At 42.2% G+C, this 18,355-nt stretch overlaps 1 protein-coding gene across 3 annotated transcripts in view; it reads right to left on the bottom strand.

The window, feature by feature from the left end:
* The window catches only part of PUSL1 (pseudouridine synthase like 1), a 91,594-nt gene that overhangs the window by 24,305 nt on the left and 48,934 nt on the right, over nt 1–18,355 (bottom strand). For 2 of the 3 annotated variants that reach the window (XM_030222640.1, XM_030222638.1), the window contains exons 4-5: nt 14,327–14,476; nt 13,642–13,815 (exon numbers count right to left, since the gene is read on the bottom strand). In XM_030222640.1, coding sequence (XP_030078500.1) covers nt 13,642–13,815; nt 14,327–14,476 — 324 coding nt within the window. The remainder of the gene's footprint in view (nt 1–13,641; nt 13,816–14,326; nt 14,477–18,355) is intronic. The other variant, XM_030222641.1, reaches the window with a different exon arrangement.

The raw sequence follows: 18,355 nt of genomic DNA, 5'->3' as shown, positions 1-18,355 counted from the left end.
TGAATTTTTCCAGTTTTCAGCAAAATCCATGGACCTTATTATCTTGTGTTACCCTGTAATATCTTTTGTTATCTCTGTTGTTTTATATGATACCTATACGCTTAATAACCTACTATTTCATTGTTCACTTATACTTTCTGAACTGTAGCCTACCCTACGGTTACATGTAAGCTACATTGAGCCTACAACTAGTGGGAAAATGTGGGGTATAAATGTATTAAATAAATAAAATACAAGTCATTGCTTTTCTCATCTTGGTTCTAAATAGCAGGGCTCCATCCCAAAGGAAATAAGACTCATCAATAATGATCTGGTCTTCCACAAATTCCTGAAAATTTCCTTTTTAAAAAGTTTCTATTACAAGATAACTAATTCTATTTACATATAATGAGTGCTCCTATAACTTCCACATATTCATTAATATTCTTTTCATTGTAATACTTTAATTGTATGTTAGCCACATTGAACTAATAATCTTATTTTGGATAATGTAGGATATAAATACCATTAAATCAATAAATACAAAAAATAAATGATATGGCCCAGGGTCTTTCTTAAAGAATGATTGTGAATGGCCTAATGGTTAGTGCAGCAGCCTGAGAAGCAGGGGAGCCGGGTTCAATTCCCACTGCAGCTCCTTGTGACTCTGGGCAAGTCACTTAACCCTCCATCACCCCAGGTACAAAATAAGTACCTGAATATAATATATTAACTAATTTGATTGTAACCAAAGCACGATGGTATATCACATCCCATCCCGACCTGAACATGTATACTCTGGAGGAAAGGAGGAACAGGGGTGGATATGATACAGACGTTCAAATATTTGAAAGGTATTAATCCGCAAACGAATCTTTTCCGGAGATGGGAAGGCGGTAGAACGAGAGGACATGAAATGAGATTGAAGGGGGGCAGACTCAGGAAAGATGTCAGGAAGTATTTCTTCACGGAGAGGGTGGTGAACGCTTGGAATGCCCTCCCGCGGGAGGTGGTGGACATGAAAACGGTAACGGAATTCAAACATGCGTGGGATAGGCATAAAGGAATCCTGTGCAGAAGGAATGGATCCACAGAAGCTTAGCTGAAATTGGGTAGCGGGGGGAAGAGGGGTTGGTGGTTGAGAGGCTAGGATAGGGGAGGGCAGACTTATACGGGGTCTGTGCCAGAGCCGGTGATGTGAGGCGGGAAATACTGCTGGACAGACTTATACGGTCTGTGCCCTGAAAAAGACAGGTACAAATCGAGGTAAGGTATACACATATGAGTTTATCGTGGGCAGACTAGATGGACCGTGCAGGTCTTTTTCTGCTGTCATCTACTATGTTACTATGTTTTCCCCTTTTAAGCCACCCCTCATTCCTAAGATAGAATACTAATGCTGGGAGGTGAGGAATCGTGAACAATGTGCTGCAGCTTTCTGTTCAGGAGTGCACTTTAGTTCCTTCCATGGGGGAGGCAGATACCTTCTACATAGCTGGTGCCTTTCATTTTCGCTGCTTCTCTGCCTCTACTGCTGCCTACCTCATGCTACTGAAACTGATATAGGAATACAGCACATGAAGCATCTGGTTTGCATTTGAAGCCTTATGAAAAGGAACAGCAGGAACTTCACTGAGAATTGCACATTCTGGGAACTGCCATCAAAAAAGAAATAAGGTTTTTTTTTGTTTTTTTTTTTGGGGGGGGGGGGGGTGTGGATTGTTTCTTGAGGAAAAGGAGAGAATTCCAAGGGACTGATACTAAACTCCTGTTGATCACCTGGTCATGTAAGTGGCTGGCAAACATCATCTGGGAAACAGAAAGAACTGCTTGCTTAGCTGATGGAAAATATCCCCATAAAAATGTCAAGTGTGAAATCAGCCCTTCTTCCCACTCACTGCTGCCATGAAAGATGAATTTTCTACAGCTCAGTCGCACAAGACTGCTAATTCTGTTTTTTTCTGATGTCACACTGAATAGCTTTCTGACAATTGTTCTAAGATAATCCTTGGTAATGTGGATAATAGCAGAACCTTCACACGAGTGAGACCAGACCCAATATTTCATGGTTCATCTTGGGATTTGTAGTTCTGCCTTGTCTATCTTCAGGCTGGGCACCGTAAACCAGGCCTGAAAAGATGCATCTCTAGTTCCAATACTGAAGTTTCGGAAATGAAACGCTGCTTTGTATTATTAATATGTGGATTTCCAGAGGGAGTACAATTTCGAGGTCCTTGTTTTAGTTTTGTTGCACAGTCTGGTCCAGCTCCCTAGCGAGATCAGAGGAAGGACTAGACTGGGAGGGGTTTTTTATTATGTTGTATTTATACTTTATTATTCTCTAATTGATTACTTATATTCTCAGGGGTAAATATTTAGCTGGTGGCGGTGAGCATTTTGCTGGTCGCTGCTGGTGTTATTCCTGGATATTCAATGCCAGGCTATGTCTGTGCTTTGGCACCGAGTATCCAGTTTATGCGGTGCCGGCTAACACATAGCTGAGTAAATTAATATTCAGAACTTAACCAGCCATGGGTTGCTGCATAAAAATAGGACTGTGTTTTACACCGTTACCCTGATTGGTTAAGTGCTGAGCATCGGCACTTAACCGTCCCAAGTGCCAACTCCACCCCCAAAACAGCTGGCTTTCACTTAGGCACTAACTGCTAATTTCCAGCTGCGATAACCGCTTAAGTGCTGCTGAAAATGAGCAGATAGCCTTGAACAAGTGATTTAACCAGTTAGCGGCTGTTTGAATATCGACCGCTTGGTATTTATGTTTTTGTATTATAACACATTGAGTGTGGGCTTTGCTGGAGAAAGGCATGTGGAAACAGATTACATTACAGCTCATACTGAACCGTTATGGTACAGGAGCCAGCTCTGTGGGTCCTGTGGGTACTTGAGCAAACTCCCTGACTGTGTCCAGAAATGGGAAATTTCTATTGGGTTTAGAACCCCTTATCATATGCATTATGGTACTTAAAAAAAAAAACTTTTGATCATACTTTTTGTAAATACACAAAAGCAATTCATGGTTTCAAGCTACAGAAGGTAAGGAACATGAATTGAAGGGGAGGGGGCCCTAAACCAAATACAACTTCTATATCACTCCTAATATGGCCCTCACGGACTGCACTATGCCCAGGCCCCAGCAGCAGTAATGATGGCTGGGCAACACCTTTCACTTGGGCTGTCATGATGGTCAGCTTTGAGTTTTGAACACAACCCCGGTGCTTTGTGGGATGTGTAGTCCTGCTTCTTCCATTTGAATTTGCCCCTGCAAGTACCAAAATGCACCATGAATGAAGTGTGCAAAAGCCTGCTGGCTCACAGTTTTACGGGGTGGTGACTTATGGGTTCAGCCATCCTTTGCCTGCTTTCAGAGTCATCCAATAATTAAATATATAATCCAGATGTTTTGGTTAACAGCCCCCCCCTTCTCCCGAGCTGAGATCCAAAATACAGTCAGAGAAGCTTCTACAGTTATAAATTACAAACATTTGGATTATGTTAAAGAAAGTGCAAAGCAGGAAAAGCTTATAACTCAACAGCTGCGTGCATGCTTCAGTAGGTGGCCCAATCAAGGGAAAAACCCACTATTGGCAACTGAGAGAGGATGAAGACATATGGACATTACTGTACTCCTGAGTTCATACAGCCTGACCTGAATCTCCACAGCAGTATGCAGAGTAATGAAATACACACTAGGAGGTGAAGGGGGTGGGAGTGGGGGAATGACAAGGCTCTTCTAGAGAACAAAGACACCTTTATGCACAATGCATTCCACACACTACATATCTTCCGGAGCACCCTCCAATCTACAGAGATTGAAGCTGGGCAAAACAGACAATGAGGCTGGTCCAGATGTGTTTACATGGATAAATGGGTCACCTTCAGGGCTGGATAAACGGGAATTTGAACATGGCTGGCTTTTGCGTCAGATGTAAACCAAAGCAACAGGACTGGCCCATACTAGTACTACTACTACTTAACATTTCTAGAGCGCTACTAGGGTTACGCAGCGCTGTACAAATTAACAAAGAAGGACGGTCCCTGCTCAAAGGAGCTTACAATCTAAAAGACGAAATGTCAAGTTGGGGTAGTCTAGCTTTCCTGAGTAGAGGTGTAGTGGTTATGTGCCGAAGGCGACATTGAAGAGGTGGGCTTTGAGAAATGATTTGAAGATGGGCAGGGAGGGGGCCTGGCGTATGGGCTCAGGGAGTTTGTTCCAAGCATGGGGTGAGGCGAGGCAGAAAGGGCGGAGCCTGGAGTTGGCGGTGGTGGTGAAGGGTACTGAAAGGAGGGATTTGTCTTGAGAGCGGAGCCCATACAGCTGAGCCAGTTCCTGGTGAGTTGGGGGCAGTCTCTGCTACTTCCCTATGTATTTTCCTGCTGCTGTGGCTTTCACATTCACTGGACAATTTAAAGGAAAGCAATGCAAAACTAAACAAGTGAAACCAAGTAGTTCTCCAAAGACTAGATCCATCTTTTAGACATTTCCAAATCCCCATTTCTCCAGCCCTGCCAGTATCCCTTTAGCGTTAAAGAGTTCCAGTTCAAAAGGAGTAATGCCATTCCTGATCACACAATAACAATGGAGTATGTATGACAAAGCCAGAAATACTTCATTACAGATTTCAAAGTACACACATGCTTATCTGACTAGTAAATGTTCTGAGAATGGTATAGTAAGCTTCAAATATACACAACTGTCTTATATGAAGTTGATTTTTTTTCTTCTGTTGAGCCCAACCATAAGGTTGTTAAAGTGTTGTGAAGGTGGAATGTAGACCTATCAACTCTAAATGGAGAACTTCAGTGTGCAATGAGTTGCCCAAAGACACAGGAAGCATCGGTGGAAGAAGCAAGGTGTGAACCCTGACTTCCATGTTCCTCCACCCACCACCCTAATCACTCTAATAAAACTGTATGTTACTCAGTTATTCAGTGACCTACTCTAGATGATGTTATAATAAAACAAGCAGTGAAAGTAGGCATAGCATAGCTCATGGAATGTGTGTATGTGTGGATCTATGTTTTCTCTGTGTGTGTTTTTGATCTGGAAGAGAGAGGTGATGCTATGGTTTGAAAGCAATGGCAACCAAGTGTTCTGTGGGTTTGAAAATAATAAAATGAAACCTAGTGTGAAAAGGTTCAAAGAAGAGCAACCAAAATGATAAAGGGGATGGAAGTGCTCTCAGGTTAGGGCTCTTCAGCTTGGAAAAGAGACGGCTGAGGGGAGCTATGACTGAGGTCTATAAAATCCTGAGTGGTGTAGAATGAGTAGAAGTTAATCGATTTTTTACTCATTCCAAAAATACAAAGACTAGGGGACACTCAAGGAAGTTACATGGAAATACTTTTAAAACAAATAGGAGGAAATATTTTTTTCACTCAATAAGTAGTTAAGCTCTATAACTCGTTGCCGGAGGATGTGGTAACAACGGTTAGTATATCTGGATTTAAAAAAGGTTTGGACAAGTTCCTGGAGGAAACGTCCATAGTCTGCTATTGAGACAGGCATGGGGAAGCCACTGCTTGCCCCGGGATTGGTAGCATGGAATGTTGCTACTAATTGGGTTTCTAGAATAGGAACAGGGAGAAATGTACTATGTGGCAGATTCTAAAAAAACCTTCATGATATACAATTTATATTTTTTACTTATTACTTCTCATTTTTGGAAAAGGACAAAATGGCATCAGAAAAAAAGGTATAAGACCTCTTACAGCACCCAGCTATTTCAGGTCAAAGCTTATACTATAACATCAATCGTTTGCCTTGGGCTTGTTTTTTTATTTAATAACAAAATCTATAAAATATCAGCAATAATGTCAAGAGAATTTATCCCTATTCCTAGTCTCGATTTTGATAAAGGGGAGGATGTGTGTTTTCTATCCTCCTTTTTCTCTGGTCTACTAATCAAATAAGTACCTGTATATGTAAGCCACATTGAGCCTGCCAAGAGTGGGAAAGCACAGGGTACAAATGTAACAAAAATAACAAAATAACAAAATATAATCGGGTTTCTGCCAGACAGATACTTGTGACTTGGATTGGCTACTGTTGGAAGCAGGATACTGGGCTAGATGGACCTATTCTTATGTTTTTATGTAATATATCAAACCATTAAACATCATCAGTGGCAACAGGTTTCGAAGGACAGGTTTTACAATTTAATAACAGGATGTCAAAGTCCCATGACAAACGTTATTAGTGGATAGTGGACAACTAAAAAAGCTGCATCATTCAGTCATTATATTTCACAGTAGAATTTACAACAAAGAAAATTAAATACACAGGGATAGGGTTGTGGTAGCACTGGCAGGAGGTGCAAAGTGGGGAAAGCATGTAGGACATGTTTCACAGAATTATTTGCCATCCTTCTGAGTGTGTGTGTGTGTCTGTCTGTGTTGTGCGTCTGTATCCGAGAAAGTAGAGCAGAAGGGAAAGGCAGTTGGAAAGAAGCAAGTTCCAAATTGCTGTGTTTCAGTACATCAAATTTTTTTATGCTGTAGAAGTTGGAACTGCTTCTCCCATGGCTTATTTCTTTGGAAGCCCCAATATGATGTGACCTATTTTTAAATTTAATATGTATTTTCATAGGGTTTTTCCCCTAAACTGAATTTGGCCATATTCTTTTAGTTATTTGCCCCAGACATAGACAAATCTCAACCCCTTATGTATAATTTTATTTATTTATCAAATTGATATCCCGCTTATCCAATACATCTAAGCAGGTTACAACTTACATTCATAAAAAGTAAAACATTACTCAAAAATAAAACAAACATAACAAAAAATACATATGACACAGAGCAACTCATAAAATTGAGAAAGAAAGCAGAATCCTTTAAATAACCGACTTCAAATTCAATGAAATGCCTCACAGAACAGATTTTTAAGTGTTTTTTTAAACATTAATAATGAGGTATTGTAATTTGACGCGTTTCCAGAGGAATAGTGTTCCACATAGTTGGCTCAACTAAAGAATATACGGGAACGATCTTCCTCCAGACGGACTTGCCAAAAAGAGGGAACCTCCAAAAAACACGGGCCTTGTAATCTTAAATCTTCTGAAGGGCAATAAACTTTCAAACTTTGCGCAATGACCAAAGGGGAATTATTATGTAAGGCCTTATAAACTATCATCAACATTTTAAACTTAATATGCCAAACCATGGGAAGCCAATGAAGCTTAATAAGTTGTGGGTTTCATGATCGACCCTACCCATACCTCCAATCACCCGAACGGCAGAATTTTGGGCCACCTGTAAAGCCCTCAAAGACATTTGTGGAAGACCACAAAAGAGGGCATTTCTGTAGTCCAAATGAGGGAAAACAAAACTCTGCACCACAGAACAAAAATTGTCTGCAGAAACTAAACTTTTAAGTCTTGTAACTAATCGTACTTTAAAAAAAAAATGCAGTCTTAATAACAGCAGCAGTTTGTTGCTTAAATGATAAAGCAGAATCCACAATAACCTCTAAACTTTTCACTGAATTCAAAATAGGAAGAGATGCATTTCAAACTGAAAACTTGATCATGGACATTTTGTTTCCTGAATGAGACAGCTATAATATTTTTTTTTCAATATTCAAAGAAAGACAATTAGCAGTCATCCAGGCTTGTACTGTTCTAAGACACAATTCAATCAGTTTAGTTCAGGGGCGTAGCCAGACAGCAGATTTTGGGTGGGCCTAGTCAAGAAGTGGATGGGCACCAAGTGTTCTCCTCTCTCCCCCCCCCCCCCCCCCCACACACACACACAATGCAATGAGTGCAGTATCAGCAGCTTAGAAAGCTTAGACTGCTGAAGTGGAGAGCAGTGTTTTTAGCACCATCAGGGGGAGGTCTTCAGCTGGCGGAGCTTGGGATCCCCACTAGCTAGCACTAAATATGTGCTGCTGTTGGGTGGGCCTGAGCCTTAAGTGGATGGGCCCTGGCCCACCCAGGCCCACCTGTGGCTAAGCCACTGGTTTAGTTCCTTCTTCAGTTTGAGATGGTACGGAAAAATAAAACTGAAGATCATCTGCATATAAACGATAACCAACACTCAAACTAGCCAGGGAACATGAATAAACTGAACAAAAGAGCAGAAAAAGAAGAACCTTGTGGTAGACCTGATTTCACAGAAAGCTCCTCTGATCTAGAGGAATTTTGAATCATTTGAAATTTGCGATCAATCAAAAAGGATTTAAATAATTCCTTTTCAACATCTATCGAGCTGGAAAGAATTTTTTTAAAAATCTGCCAATCCTTTATAGAAGCAACCTGAGTGCCATGAGTTCATAACAATTTTTGGTTACTACCAAATTGGGCCGGTTTTAACAAAGAACGTATCGCGTTCAAAATCTGCACCCTGATTCATAAGTATTATCTACGGCGAAGTCCCGGGATACATGACAGACCTCATAGACCTGCCAGCCAGAAACACAACAGGTTCAACACGAACATATCTAAACCTCCACTACCCAAGCTGCAAAGGACTCAAATATAAATCAACTTATGCATCCAACTTTTCCTATATAGGCACTCAACTCTACTACTACTACTACTTAACATTTCTAAAGCGCTACTAGGGTTACGCAGCGCTGTACAATTTAACATAGAAGGACAGTCCCTGCTCAAAGAGCTTACAATCTAAAGGACAAGTGAACAGTCAGTCCAATAACTCTGGAACGCATTACCAAACGCAGTGAAAACAACGTTTGACCACCTAAACTTCCGGAAATCACTAAAAACTTACCTGCTCAAAAAGGCATATCCTACTGACCCAACTTAAATGCCCGAACCCTGCAACACAACGGATCCAAAGCTTGTAATGGACATAATTTAACTCTTCCTCCTTACGATTCCCTACTGTGTATGTAACACATGATCTTTATTCTTCCACAACATCACTCTGTATTTGTTCATACCGGTTTTGGCGATCGCCTTACAGTACTTTGTAAGCCACATTGAGCCTTCAAATAGGTGGGAAAGTGTGGGATACAAATGATAACACATAAATAAATAAATAAATAACCACACTCCAAAAGTGGAAAGCTCTGAATTCCTTCGTCTCCATGGTAATCCACTAAGCCACCAGCTCTCACATTAGCCTCCTTGCTGTGCCTGAATTCTGATTTCCCTGTGGACGTCAAACAAATCCATTCATTTCAGACAACCCAGTCCTGATTTTCCTCCAACCTACTCTGACCCTTATCTCTGGTCTTTAACAAGGGTCTTAGATCAATGTGTTAACTGCCTTTTATTACCCAAATACAAAAAAAGAGAAGCTGAATGGCAAAGGAAGCGGTAACATGGCAGTGACTTATTGTCAAGTGAATTAATAACACTGCTTCAGGGGAGCAGGTGAAGAAACAGCCCTTCTGATGAATAAATTATGGGGAACAGGATGTGGCCTTAGCCTGCTGGCTTACAGGCCAGGAGTCCTGTGGACAGATTGGACTCTGATGGCACCTTCACTGTTGCTTAGCAACAGAAGGCCTGATGAAGGGCGCAGATGTGGTGGCCTACCCTTTTAAAAGACAACGGTCGATTTGAGACAGAAACCCAGCTCAGATGATGGTGAGTAATGGAAAGGACATTAAGGAAAGGAAAAGCTGAATTATTTCGTACACACTATTGTATAGCATAAGGGCCATGAAAATGTGCAAGCCATACATATTTCTAGTTTTATTATAAGCTGTTTTGCTCTCCTTGAGCTGAAAGCAGACTTAAGAGTTACAAGAGAATTATAAATCTGCTTTTTCTGGTAAATACCTTTCTGAGGCTGTAGAAATTTGTGGTTTGACATTTTGGCCTGTGTTGACTTGTGATAAGTTGCTGGTCAGAAGCTTCCAAGAGCCAGAGACTCCTATGACTAAGGCCACCTGCTGTATCCAGATAAACAATCAGAGGGAGAAGTAAGGGGTGTAGGTTAAACCAGAGGGGGGGGGGGGGGGGTAATAGGATGACTGGACATACCAAGGACATTAGGTCAACTCATATCAAATAAAAACTTATGCTTATATGCATGATAGGCCCTAACTGCCAATATATTAAGAGAATAAATGATAGAATTTGATTCATAACAGGAAACAGAATATTCTGGAAAGATGAATATTCAACAGGTAGGAAGGGTAATTATAATTAAGATAATGAAGGAAGGAATAACTAAGTATATAACAGGAAACAGAACTAAGGATGACGAGCCTCAATGTGCCTACACTAGCAGGTGGACATATTGACAGCTCCCAGGGAAAACTCTGTTTTTATTTGCTACATATTATACTGTATTGGGAGTTTATTCGTTACTATTTCAATAATTACTGATTGGCTTCTTTGAAATTTGAATACACATTTATTATGTCTAATAGTTATTTAGTAGCCAGAGTTTTTCTTGCCTGGAGAGTGAAGATTTACTCTTCCAGAAGGTTACTTCTGTTGCAGAGGAAAGACAGAAGTGAACAGTATGAAAGGCAGACTCTCGAGATCTTTTTATAAAGCCACTTAAGAAGAAAATGGATTTCTCTCATGCTTTCACTATAGTTTACAGAAGGAAAGGAGTAGAGGGAGTGAAAAAAAGGTGTATCTATTTTAAGTCTTTATATCCTATAGTGCCAAACCAACCTAAGCAAATCATAGAGCGGGGCAAGCAGATATCTCTAGGGATGAAAGAAAAGTAATAATTGTTTCAGGCATCAGTAGGTAGCCTCACAATGGATGCAGTGGTTGTTGGGGGGATGTGGGGGGGAGGGAGTAGAGAGGATCAAGGAAATTTTGGGAGAGTCTGAGGTCAAGCAAGTCTTGCAAGGCTGGAGGGCCATTATATATTGCGTTCTATAGATCTTGAACAATTTCAGCAGCACCTCGTCCCTGCTGGAGAAATCCAAATTTTTTCTACTTCTTTTGGAAAAACAACTTTTAACCGCTAACAGACATAAGGTAAGCAGTCCGTCCTCTTTCACATAGCAAAGCTGCCCCCCCCACACCCCATATTCAACAGACAGACCTCTGGGGTGATGTCCACTACCCTACCCAGAACTTCCCTTATTAACCCCCCTAACTGCTCCTAAAAAATCTGAGCCTAGGGACATGACCAACATAAAAGGAAAAAACTCACAATCCTTTTGTTTGAACCATTTTTTAATAAATTAATTGACAACATCTCACGTGTCCTGTATGATTGTCTTGATTAGACTGAAAGCTTTATGGAGCAAGGACCGTCTTTTTTTGTGTAATTGTACAGAACTGCATACACCAAATAGCAGTACAGAAGTAATAAGCAGTATTTAGTAAAGGGATGAAATTATATTTCAGCAGTCCACTCTTTTACTAGTACGAGTGAAATGCTGGATGCAAATTAAAACCCCGCCCCACCTCATATTCAGTATTGAATTTTGGATAAATTGTTAGTAAGGCATGTTTTGGGAGAGAGGTGGTATGACATGTGAATCCTCAGTAGCACTGAATGCTTCACATATCTGTGAAGGCAAGGTGTTAGCATCTTCAAATGTATACTGGTGGCTTTTTTTCTTTCCTGGATATGCAAATTAAAAGCAGATATCTAAACATCACTTCGGCTCTGGAGGACTCGGTCCTTTAACTGTTTCCTCACAGACCTGGAGAGTAAGGTTTATTCCTGCAGCCCCCTTTAGGCATATTTTTCCCTAGCTCAGCCCACTCCCAAGGGCACAGCCCATTAATAACACTGATGGTGATTCTGCAGGCATAAAACGGCTTTCCTAAGTGAACTGCTGAACACAGCAACATCTGATAGATTTCACATCTTTGTCCTCTACAAATTGCCCTCCCTGAGAGCCATCAAAGGGAAGATTATTCAGTAAAGCACTGAAGCAGGGAAGCCACAGTTAGGTCCAGTTAGATTTACAGTGAGGAGACAACCAGAACAGTAAAGCCTGTGGCTATGCAGACTGCCTGTGCCTTGTGGAAGCTAATTTATTACATGGCACCTAAAAATTACCATAAAGGTACCTATTTTATAAAAACCATCAAAAAATTGCAAAATAAAAACCTCATGAGACTAGAAACATACATATATATACACATTAAAAAAAACTCTCAATAAAATGTAGTATAATTTAGCTGGACCATCATATAGAGGGAATATAGTTCTCCATTATCCAGGGTATAGAATGGACCTATTTCCGTAGAATAAGTCCATAGTATCAACTGTCACTAATTTTGTTCTAAATATATAAACTCCACACTTATCTGAAGCAAAATAATTTTCAGCTTCTACATTTCCCTGTTTTACCATTTATGAAATGGATCTGAGAGGAGAAACTGAGCCCCCACCAGAACAGTTCTGAATCAGGTGCATGGTATGTCCATCATCATCTGCTGGAGACAGAGAATACTGGTGAGCAGAGGCAGGGCGCACAAGAAATTGTTCTCTGTCTCCATCTGTTGGCTGGCAGACATAACCCACTATTTCTGGACAATGATAAAGAAAATAGGACCATCACAGTACAGCCCCAGATTATTAGTATTTGAATTCAAGTCACTATTTGACCAAATATGAATAATGTATTTGGGGCGCTATTCAGGGCCGAAACAAATCGAATACGAATATCCTGCATAGCCCTAATAGCAACCACATAAGAAAGCTATAAGGTCATAAGGTTTTACAGTAAAATTTGCAACAGAGAAAATCAAAACTGACATCTGAAACACTAAGACCCAGCCCAGAAGGGATTTGGGATTTAGCAGCAGTTGGGGGAGGGGGGGGGGGGGCGGTGAGGGATAGTAGTTGGTGGGAAAAGCATGTGGACCATGCTTCGTGAAATAATTTCTAATCCCTCTGTGACTGGGAGAATACAGAACAGAGTAGAAGCAATTTGAAAGAAGCAGTTTTATAATCACTGAATTCCAGTATATCAATGTTTCTGTGCTGCAGAAGCTGAAACTGCTTCTCCATAGAAATTGTACTGGGCATTTTTCTGTGGACTTTATTTTTCTGGAAACTCTGGTACAAACTGGCCTAGTTTTGAACCTGGTATGTATTTTAACCATTTTTTTTTCACTCATGCCAAGTTTGTTCCCATTTCATTCAATTTTCAGAAAGTTATTTTGCCCCAAGACAAACAGACATTCTGAATCCCATATATATCATTTTTTTTCCAACATTTTGCTGGGTTGAAAAAAGTACATACGAGAATTGCTTGAAAGTTGTCACCAAAATGATTTTGACACATTTATGGTAACCTGATCTCTCTAAACCCCACTGACATTTTACTAATCGGACAGTACGAAGCCACACATTTTGTTGTCTTCTCCACCAGTGTTCAATCCTGAAGGTAGTAATGGGTGCAAGACCCTCTTTCATCAGTAAATGGATCTTGTGCACAAGCTATGAAAGCATTTGATTGGTTTATTACGCCTTCCTCAAGATCCATAGTTTGTCCTTTGGGAGCCGACACATAATCAAGAATTGATTTCATAACACAAGTACTGACAGCTGAGACAAAATTTGCCCTTGGAGGAAGAAAATCAGTAATGCAAAAATGAGCCTACAGTTTTAAAAATAATCAAGCACCATAATAGGACCTTAAAGTCAACGCTGCCTCCACAATATCTGAGGCTTAAAAAATAAAATCTGCCTTCTAACCTAAGCATCTATACTGGAACAGAAAGGTGTTTAACTTCCTACCTGCATGGCATATGGTGGGACATGTGTCCAGAAGCAGGAGTTATATCAAGCTGGGCGAGTGTTTTGATTGGAGATTTAAAGATATTTTCAGAGCTTGCAGATCGGTAGGCGCTGAAGTCATGGGTCCCCAGCAAGTACTGCGCTGCCTCTTGCATGGCAGATATGTTCAGAGGCCTGCGGCAGAATGCAAAGATGATCAGGGACTCTGCCAACTTCAAGCCATTAATACAGTGGTTCCCAAACCTGATCCTGGAGGCAACCCAGCCTGTCAGGTTTTCAGGATATCCACAATGAATATTCATGAGATAGAATTGCATGCTACGGAGGCAGTGGTTATCCTGAAATCCTGACTGGCAAGGGCTACTCCAGGACTGGACTTGGGAAACACTGACCTACATCACACTTATTTATCTATACATACTTGATATCATGCTTCCTATAAATACAGTATATATCATTCAAAGCAGTGGCAGCCCTGTCCTGGGCCCGGCTCTGTGTCTCGACGGCCCTGATCTCCAGTAGAGGCTTATGGTTCTTCTAATATACTCTCTCTCTGGCTGGGGAGCACCCAGTGGGGTTCCCCCAGGCTGAGCTGTGAACCTTTGACTGCTGTAGGAAAAGAGAGGCAGAAAGAAAGGGGAAATGGTTAAGGGACAGAAGTTCAGATTGTCATGAGCATCCTTACCCTTCTCCTACTAGCCAGCACAGATTTCTATCAAAAATGGGCAGCTGTGAGAGGTGAGAGCACCCTGTCACCACACGATACACATAGGTTCTGGATCGGGCCTGATATTGGGCATGGAAGTTGTCTGGGACACGGAAGGCCTTCAGCACACTGTCGATGAAGAAGACAACAGGTTTGAAACTGCTCTTTTTTGAGATCTAATGAAGAGAACAGGCAGAGAACCCCCCCCCCCCCCCCCAGTCTGCTGACAACATTTTGAACAATAAGAAAACTTAGATGTCAAGATTGCAGGTAAGTGCTTAATGATTAAAAGTATATTCTATGTCATTATTGTTTTACGTTATCCCTAATACAAGGACAGAGACAGATGCCTTGTACTAAAATTATTGTTACAAAGGTGCACAAATGCAGAATCAGGCAGTCTGGTTTATATTTCCATAGCACGTTTTATGAGCTTGTATAACAAAGCAAAAAAAAGGCAATGATTTCTATTATCAAGCATCTCCATCTGCACATTTTTATTTTTTTTCCTCTACCAATGCTAGCACTATATAGACCAGACATGGAACTGGCAGGGCAGGAATAAGGCGATTTTCAATCATATTACAGGCAGAAATGCCAGAGGTCATGCCAGTAGCTGGAGTGAGGAGTAGCCTAGTGGTTAGTGCAATGGACTTTGATCCTGGGGAACTGAGTTCGATTCCCACTGCAGCTCCTTGTGACTCTGGGCAAGTCACTTAACCCTCCATTGCCCCTGGTACAAAATAAGTACCTGAATATATGTAAACCGCTTTGAATGTAGTTGCAAAAACCTCAGAAAGGTGGTATATCAAGTCCCATTTCCCTTTCTATACTTTTGGCTTTATAACTTACTCAGAATCTGCCCCAACTTGGTCTTACAGCACTATGTATCTCTGCTTACAAATACCCCCAGTTTTAAGTATTCCCCTCTTGCCAAACTCTGCAGACCGTGGCTCCTTTAGAAACCCTGAGTACCGTGAATAGTACAATAGTGGCTAGGCCTCCCTCACCCTGAGAGCTGTGAACATTATCTCCACAGCACCCCTCATCCCTAGCAAAACCAATGAGAACCAGCTAAGCTCATTAATCATACTCAGGTGTCTCACATGGAAGTTCATAAGTCACAGTGTAACAAGCCACATGCCTTCCACTCTTGGTCCCACCAGCGCCTCCAGTCAGCGCTATACTGGCATAAAATGGTTGCCTCTCCCTTTCCATCCCCATTCACAAGCATAATGGCCCTGATAAAAAGGGACCTTCTATAACAGGGGTGAGCGACCACAGTCCTTGAGAGACACAAATGCTGGTTTTTCAAGATTTCCACAATGAATATACATAAGGAGAAATTAGGTCTTACCTCATAATTTTCTTCGCATTGTCGGAGAAAACTAACTGTGGTCCCCACATGAAAGGGAGCGAAATCGTATGAGGCATTCCCCACTGCTCTAAGCTCCAAGCAATTTATCGACCACTGAGACTCCTGTTCCGTCCAAGTGCCCTGTGCCAGATGGAACTTTTAATGAGCTCCCCAATCCGACAGCATCCGTTGTCACCACCTCCAATTGTGTGATCAGAAAGGGATCAGCAGCTGAGAAGAGACACCTGTAATGGCCACATATGAGCCCTTACCCATGGCACCACTTCTATCGCCACTGCCATTGCTATGTCTCAGACCCTGGGTCTGCCTTGACTAAAGAGAAAACGAAATCTGTTGAACCACCTGTGTTCAGTGAGAAAGATCCTTTTCCTTGCTGTGTTGAATAGAATGCCCAGATACTCCAGAATCTGCGATGGAGTTAGTCTGCTCTTCTCGAAATTGATCATCCAACCTGACTGCAGAAGATGGACAACTTTGTCCATCGCTGCCATGCTGCCTGAACAGGACGATGCACAAATGAGCCAGTAGTTGAGATATGGATGACTCCGATTCCCTGGCACCAAAGAAAGGCCGTCACCACCACTATAACCTTGGTAAATGTTCTTGGCACTGTGGCGAGACAGGGGGCAAAGCCCTGAAATGGAAGTGATGGCCCAGCAACACAAAATGTAGAAACCTTTGATGCAGCAGCCATATTGGTATATTCAAGTATGCCTCCTTGAGATTGAGGGTGGTGAGAAATTCTCCCACTTGAACCAAGGCTATGACTGCTCCTAGTGTTTCCATGTGAAAGTAGGACATTTGGAGGCAGTGGTTTAGACCGTTTAGATCTAAGACAAGACAAAAGGTACCTTCCCTTGTTTGAGACAATGAAGTAGACAGACTATCTGCCTTGTCCCTGTTTGGCCTGGGGAACTGGAGCAATGGCCCAGAGCAACAGCAAGGAATCTACAGTGGCCTGAACCTTGACCACCATGGTTCCATTTGAAAAGGAGGCTTCAAGAACAGAGGAGCAACTCCAACTTGTAACCTTCTTTAAGAATATCCAGAACCCACTGGTTGGATGTGATTTTGACCCACACCTCCCAAAACTCCTGAAAACGTTCTTCCACCGGAGGAGAGGAGTGGACCAATCTTGCATCATTACGAAGCTTGGGAGGCATTGGGCACTCTAGCTGACAGGAGGAGTTCCTGTCCGCACAAAAGGAAGATTGGCATGCCTGAAAGCGGGACTTCTGATCATACTGCTGTCAACCAGGCCAGTATCATCTGCTGTCTTAAAATCAGATCAAGAGCCCCTGAAGATGGATGACCAGAGGCTATCAGTTTATTCTCTGGCAACCGCTGTGGCTTAGTTTCCCCCAGTTCTTTAACCAGGTTACTGAGATCTTCTACAAACAGCCACTTGCCCCAGAAGGACAGTTTAACTAGATGTGACTTTGACGCTGCATCCACTGCCCAATGTCGCAAGATAAGTGACAGCCAAAGACGTACTGGGGGCTGTAGCCTGTAGCATTTATTAATAGCATCCACCAAGTAGGCCAACCCCGCTTCTAGCTGGGTGTTATGGCGCCCGTCTGGTGTTGCAGACTGCTGATGCCACTTCAGGCATACTCTAGCCATGAACAAGCTGCACACTGTCCCTTGTTTTATCAACCTTTCTAGCTTCCTATCCTGTAGCTCAATTAGGGCAATGTCCCCTTCCAATGGAAGGCAGTCTTCTTAGTCACCACTGTAACAAGGTAGTCCACGCTGGGAAGCTGGAATTTATTTTTCTTCTCCGGAACCAACAGCAAGCCAGGCTCTTCCCACTCTCTGCCCCGCGTCTGGTGAAACCCTGTAATCAGGTCTTAAATGTCTGGATGCATTGGGAAGGCTTTAGAAGGACATCTAAGCTCTTAATCGACAAAGATGGAACTCCTGATGCTGAAGCAAAAGGCTCCTCAATGGAAAGCACTGCAAATGCCTCAGAAATAAGAGTACTGAGCTCCTTTTTATGAAACAACCTCAGTACTTTTGGGTCATCCCCCTCCTCAGGAGCGATCTCTCCCTCCTCTAATGGCTCCTTCAAAGGCGGCTCCTCTGAATAGACTGAGGCCACATCAGATAAGGAGGGAGAAGCAAACATAGACCTCCAGGAGTGGACAGATGAGGCTAAATGAGATCTTTTAGGAGCAGGAGGGGCAGCGGAGCAAGAAACTGAAGCACCTTGCAGCAACTCTGGCTGTCCCTGCTTCAGTAAAGAGGCAGAGAGGCTCATTTTCAAAGCATTTAGACTTACAAAGTTCCATAGGTTACTTTGGAAATCTAAGTGCTTTGAAACTACACCTCCTAGTAGAGAAATCAAACTGCACACCAGCCCTGTCAGAAAGCCCAAAGTTCCCAGTATATTCAGATGCAGTGCCAAATCCAAATACATGCTGCCACCGACTGTTTCCCTCCACGTCCCACAGGAATCCTGGCTTGCAAGCACTGCAACACCCCAACATCGGCTGATGGGTCCCACAGTAGGAAAACTGCTTAACTGCCTCCGCGGCAGTCACCATTCTCCCCAACTGGAACAAGCAGGATCTATAATTTTACATGAGAACAATGCAGTCCCCTGCACCAAGTAGTACTTGCAGCCCTCC

The sequence above is a fragment of the Microcaecilia unicolor genome, chromosome 13, assembly GCF_901765095.1.
Source record: "Microcaecilia unicolor chromosome 13, aMicUni1.1, whole genome shotgun sequence".
Taxonomy (NCBI): Eukaryota; Metazoa; Chordata; class Amphibia; order Gymnophiona; family Siphonopidae; genus Microcaecilia; species Microcaecilia unicolor.
Note: the sequence above shows the minus strand (reverse complement) of the source record. Positions and strands in the feature narration are given on the sequence as shown.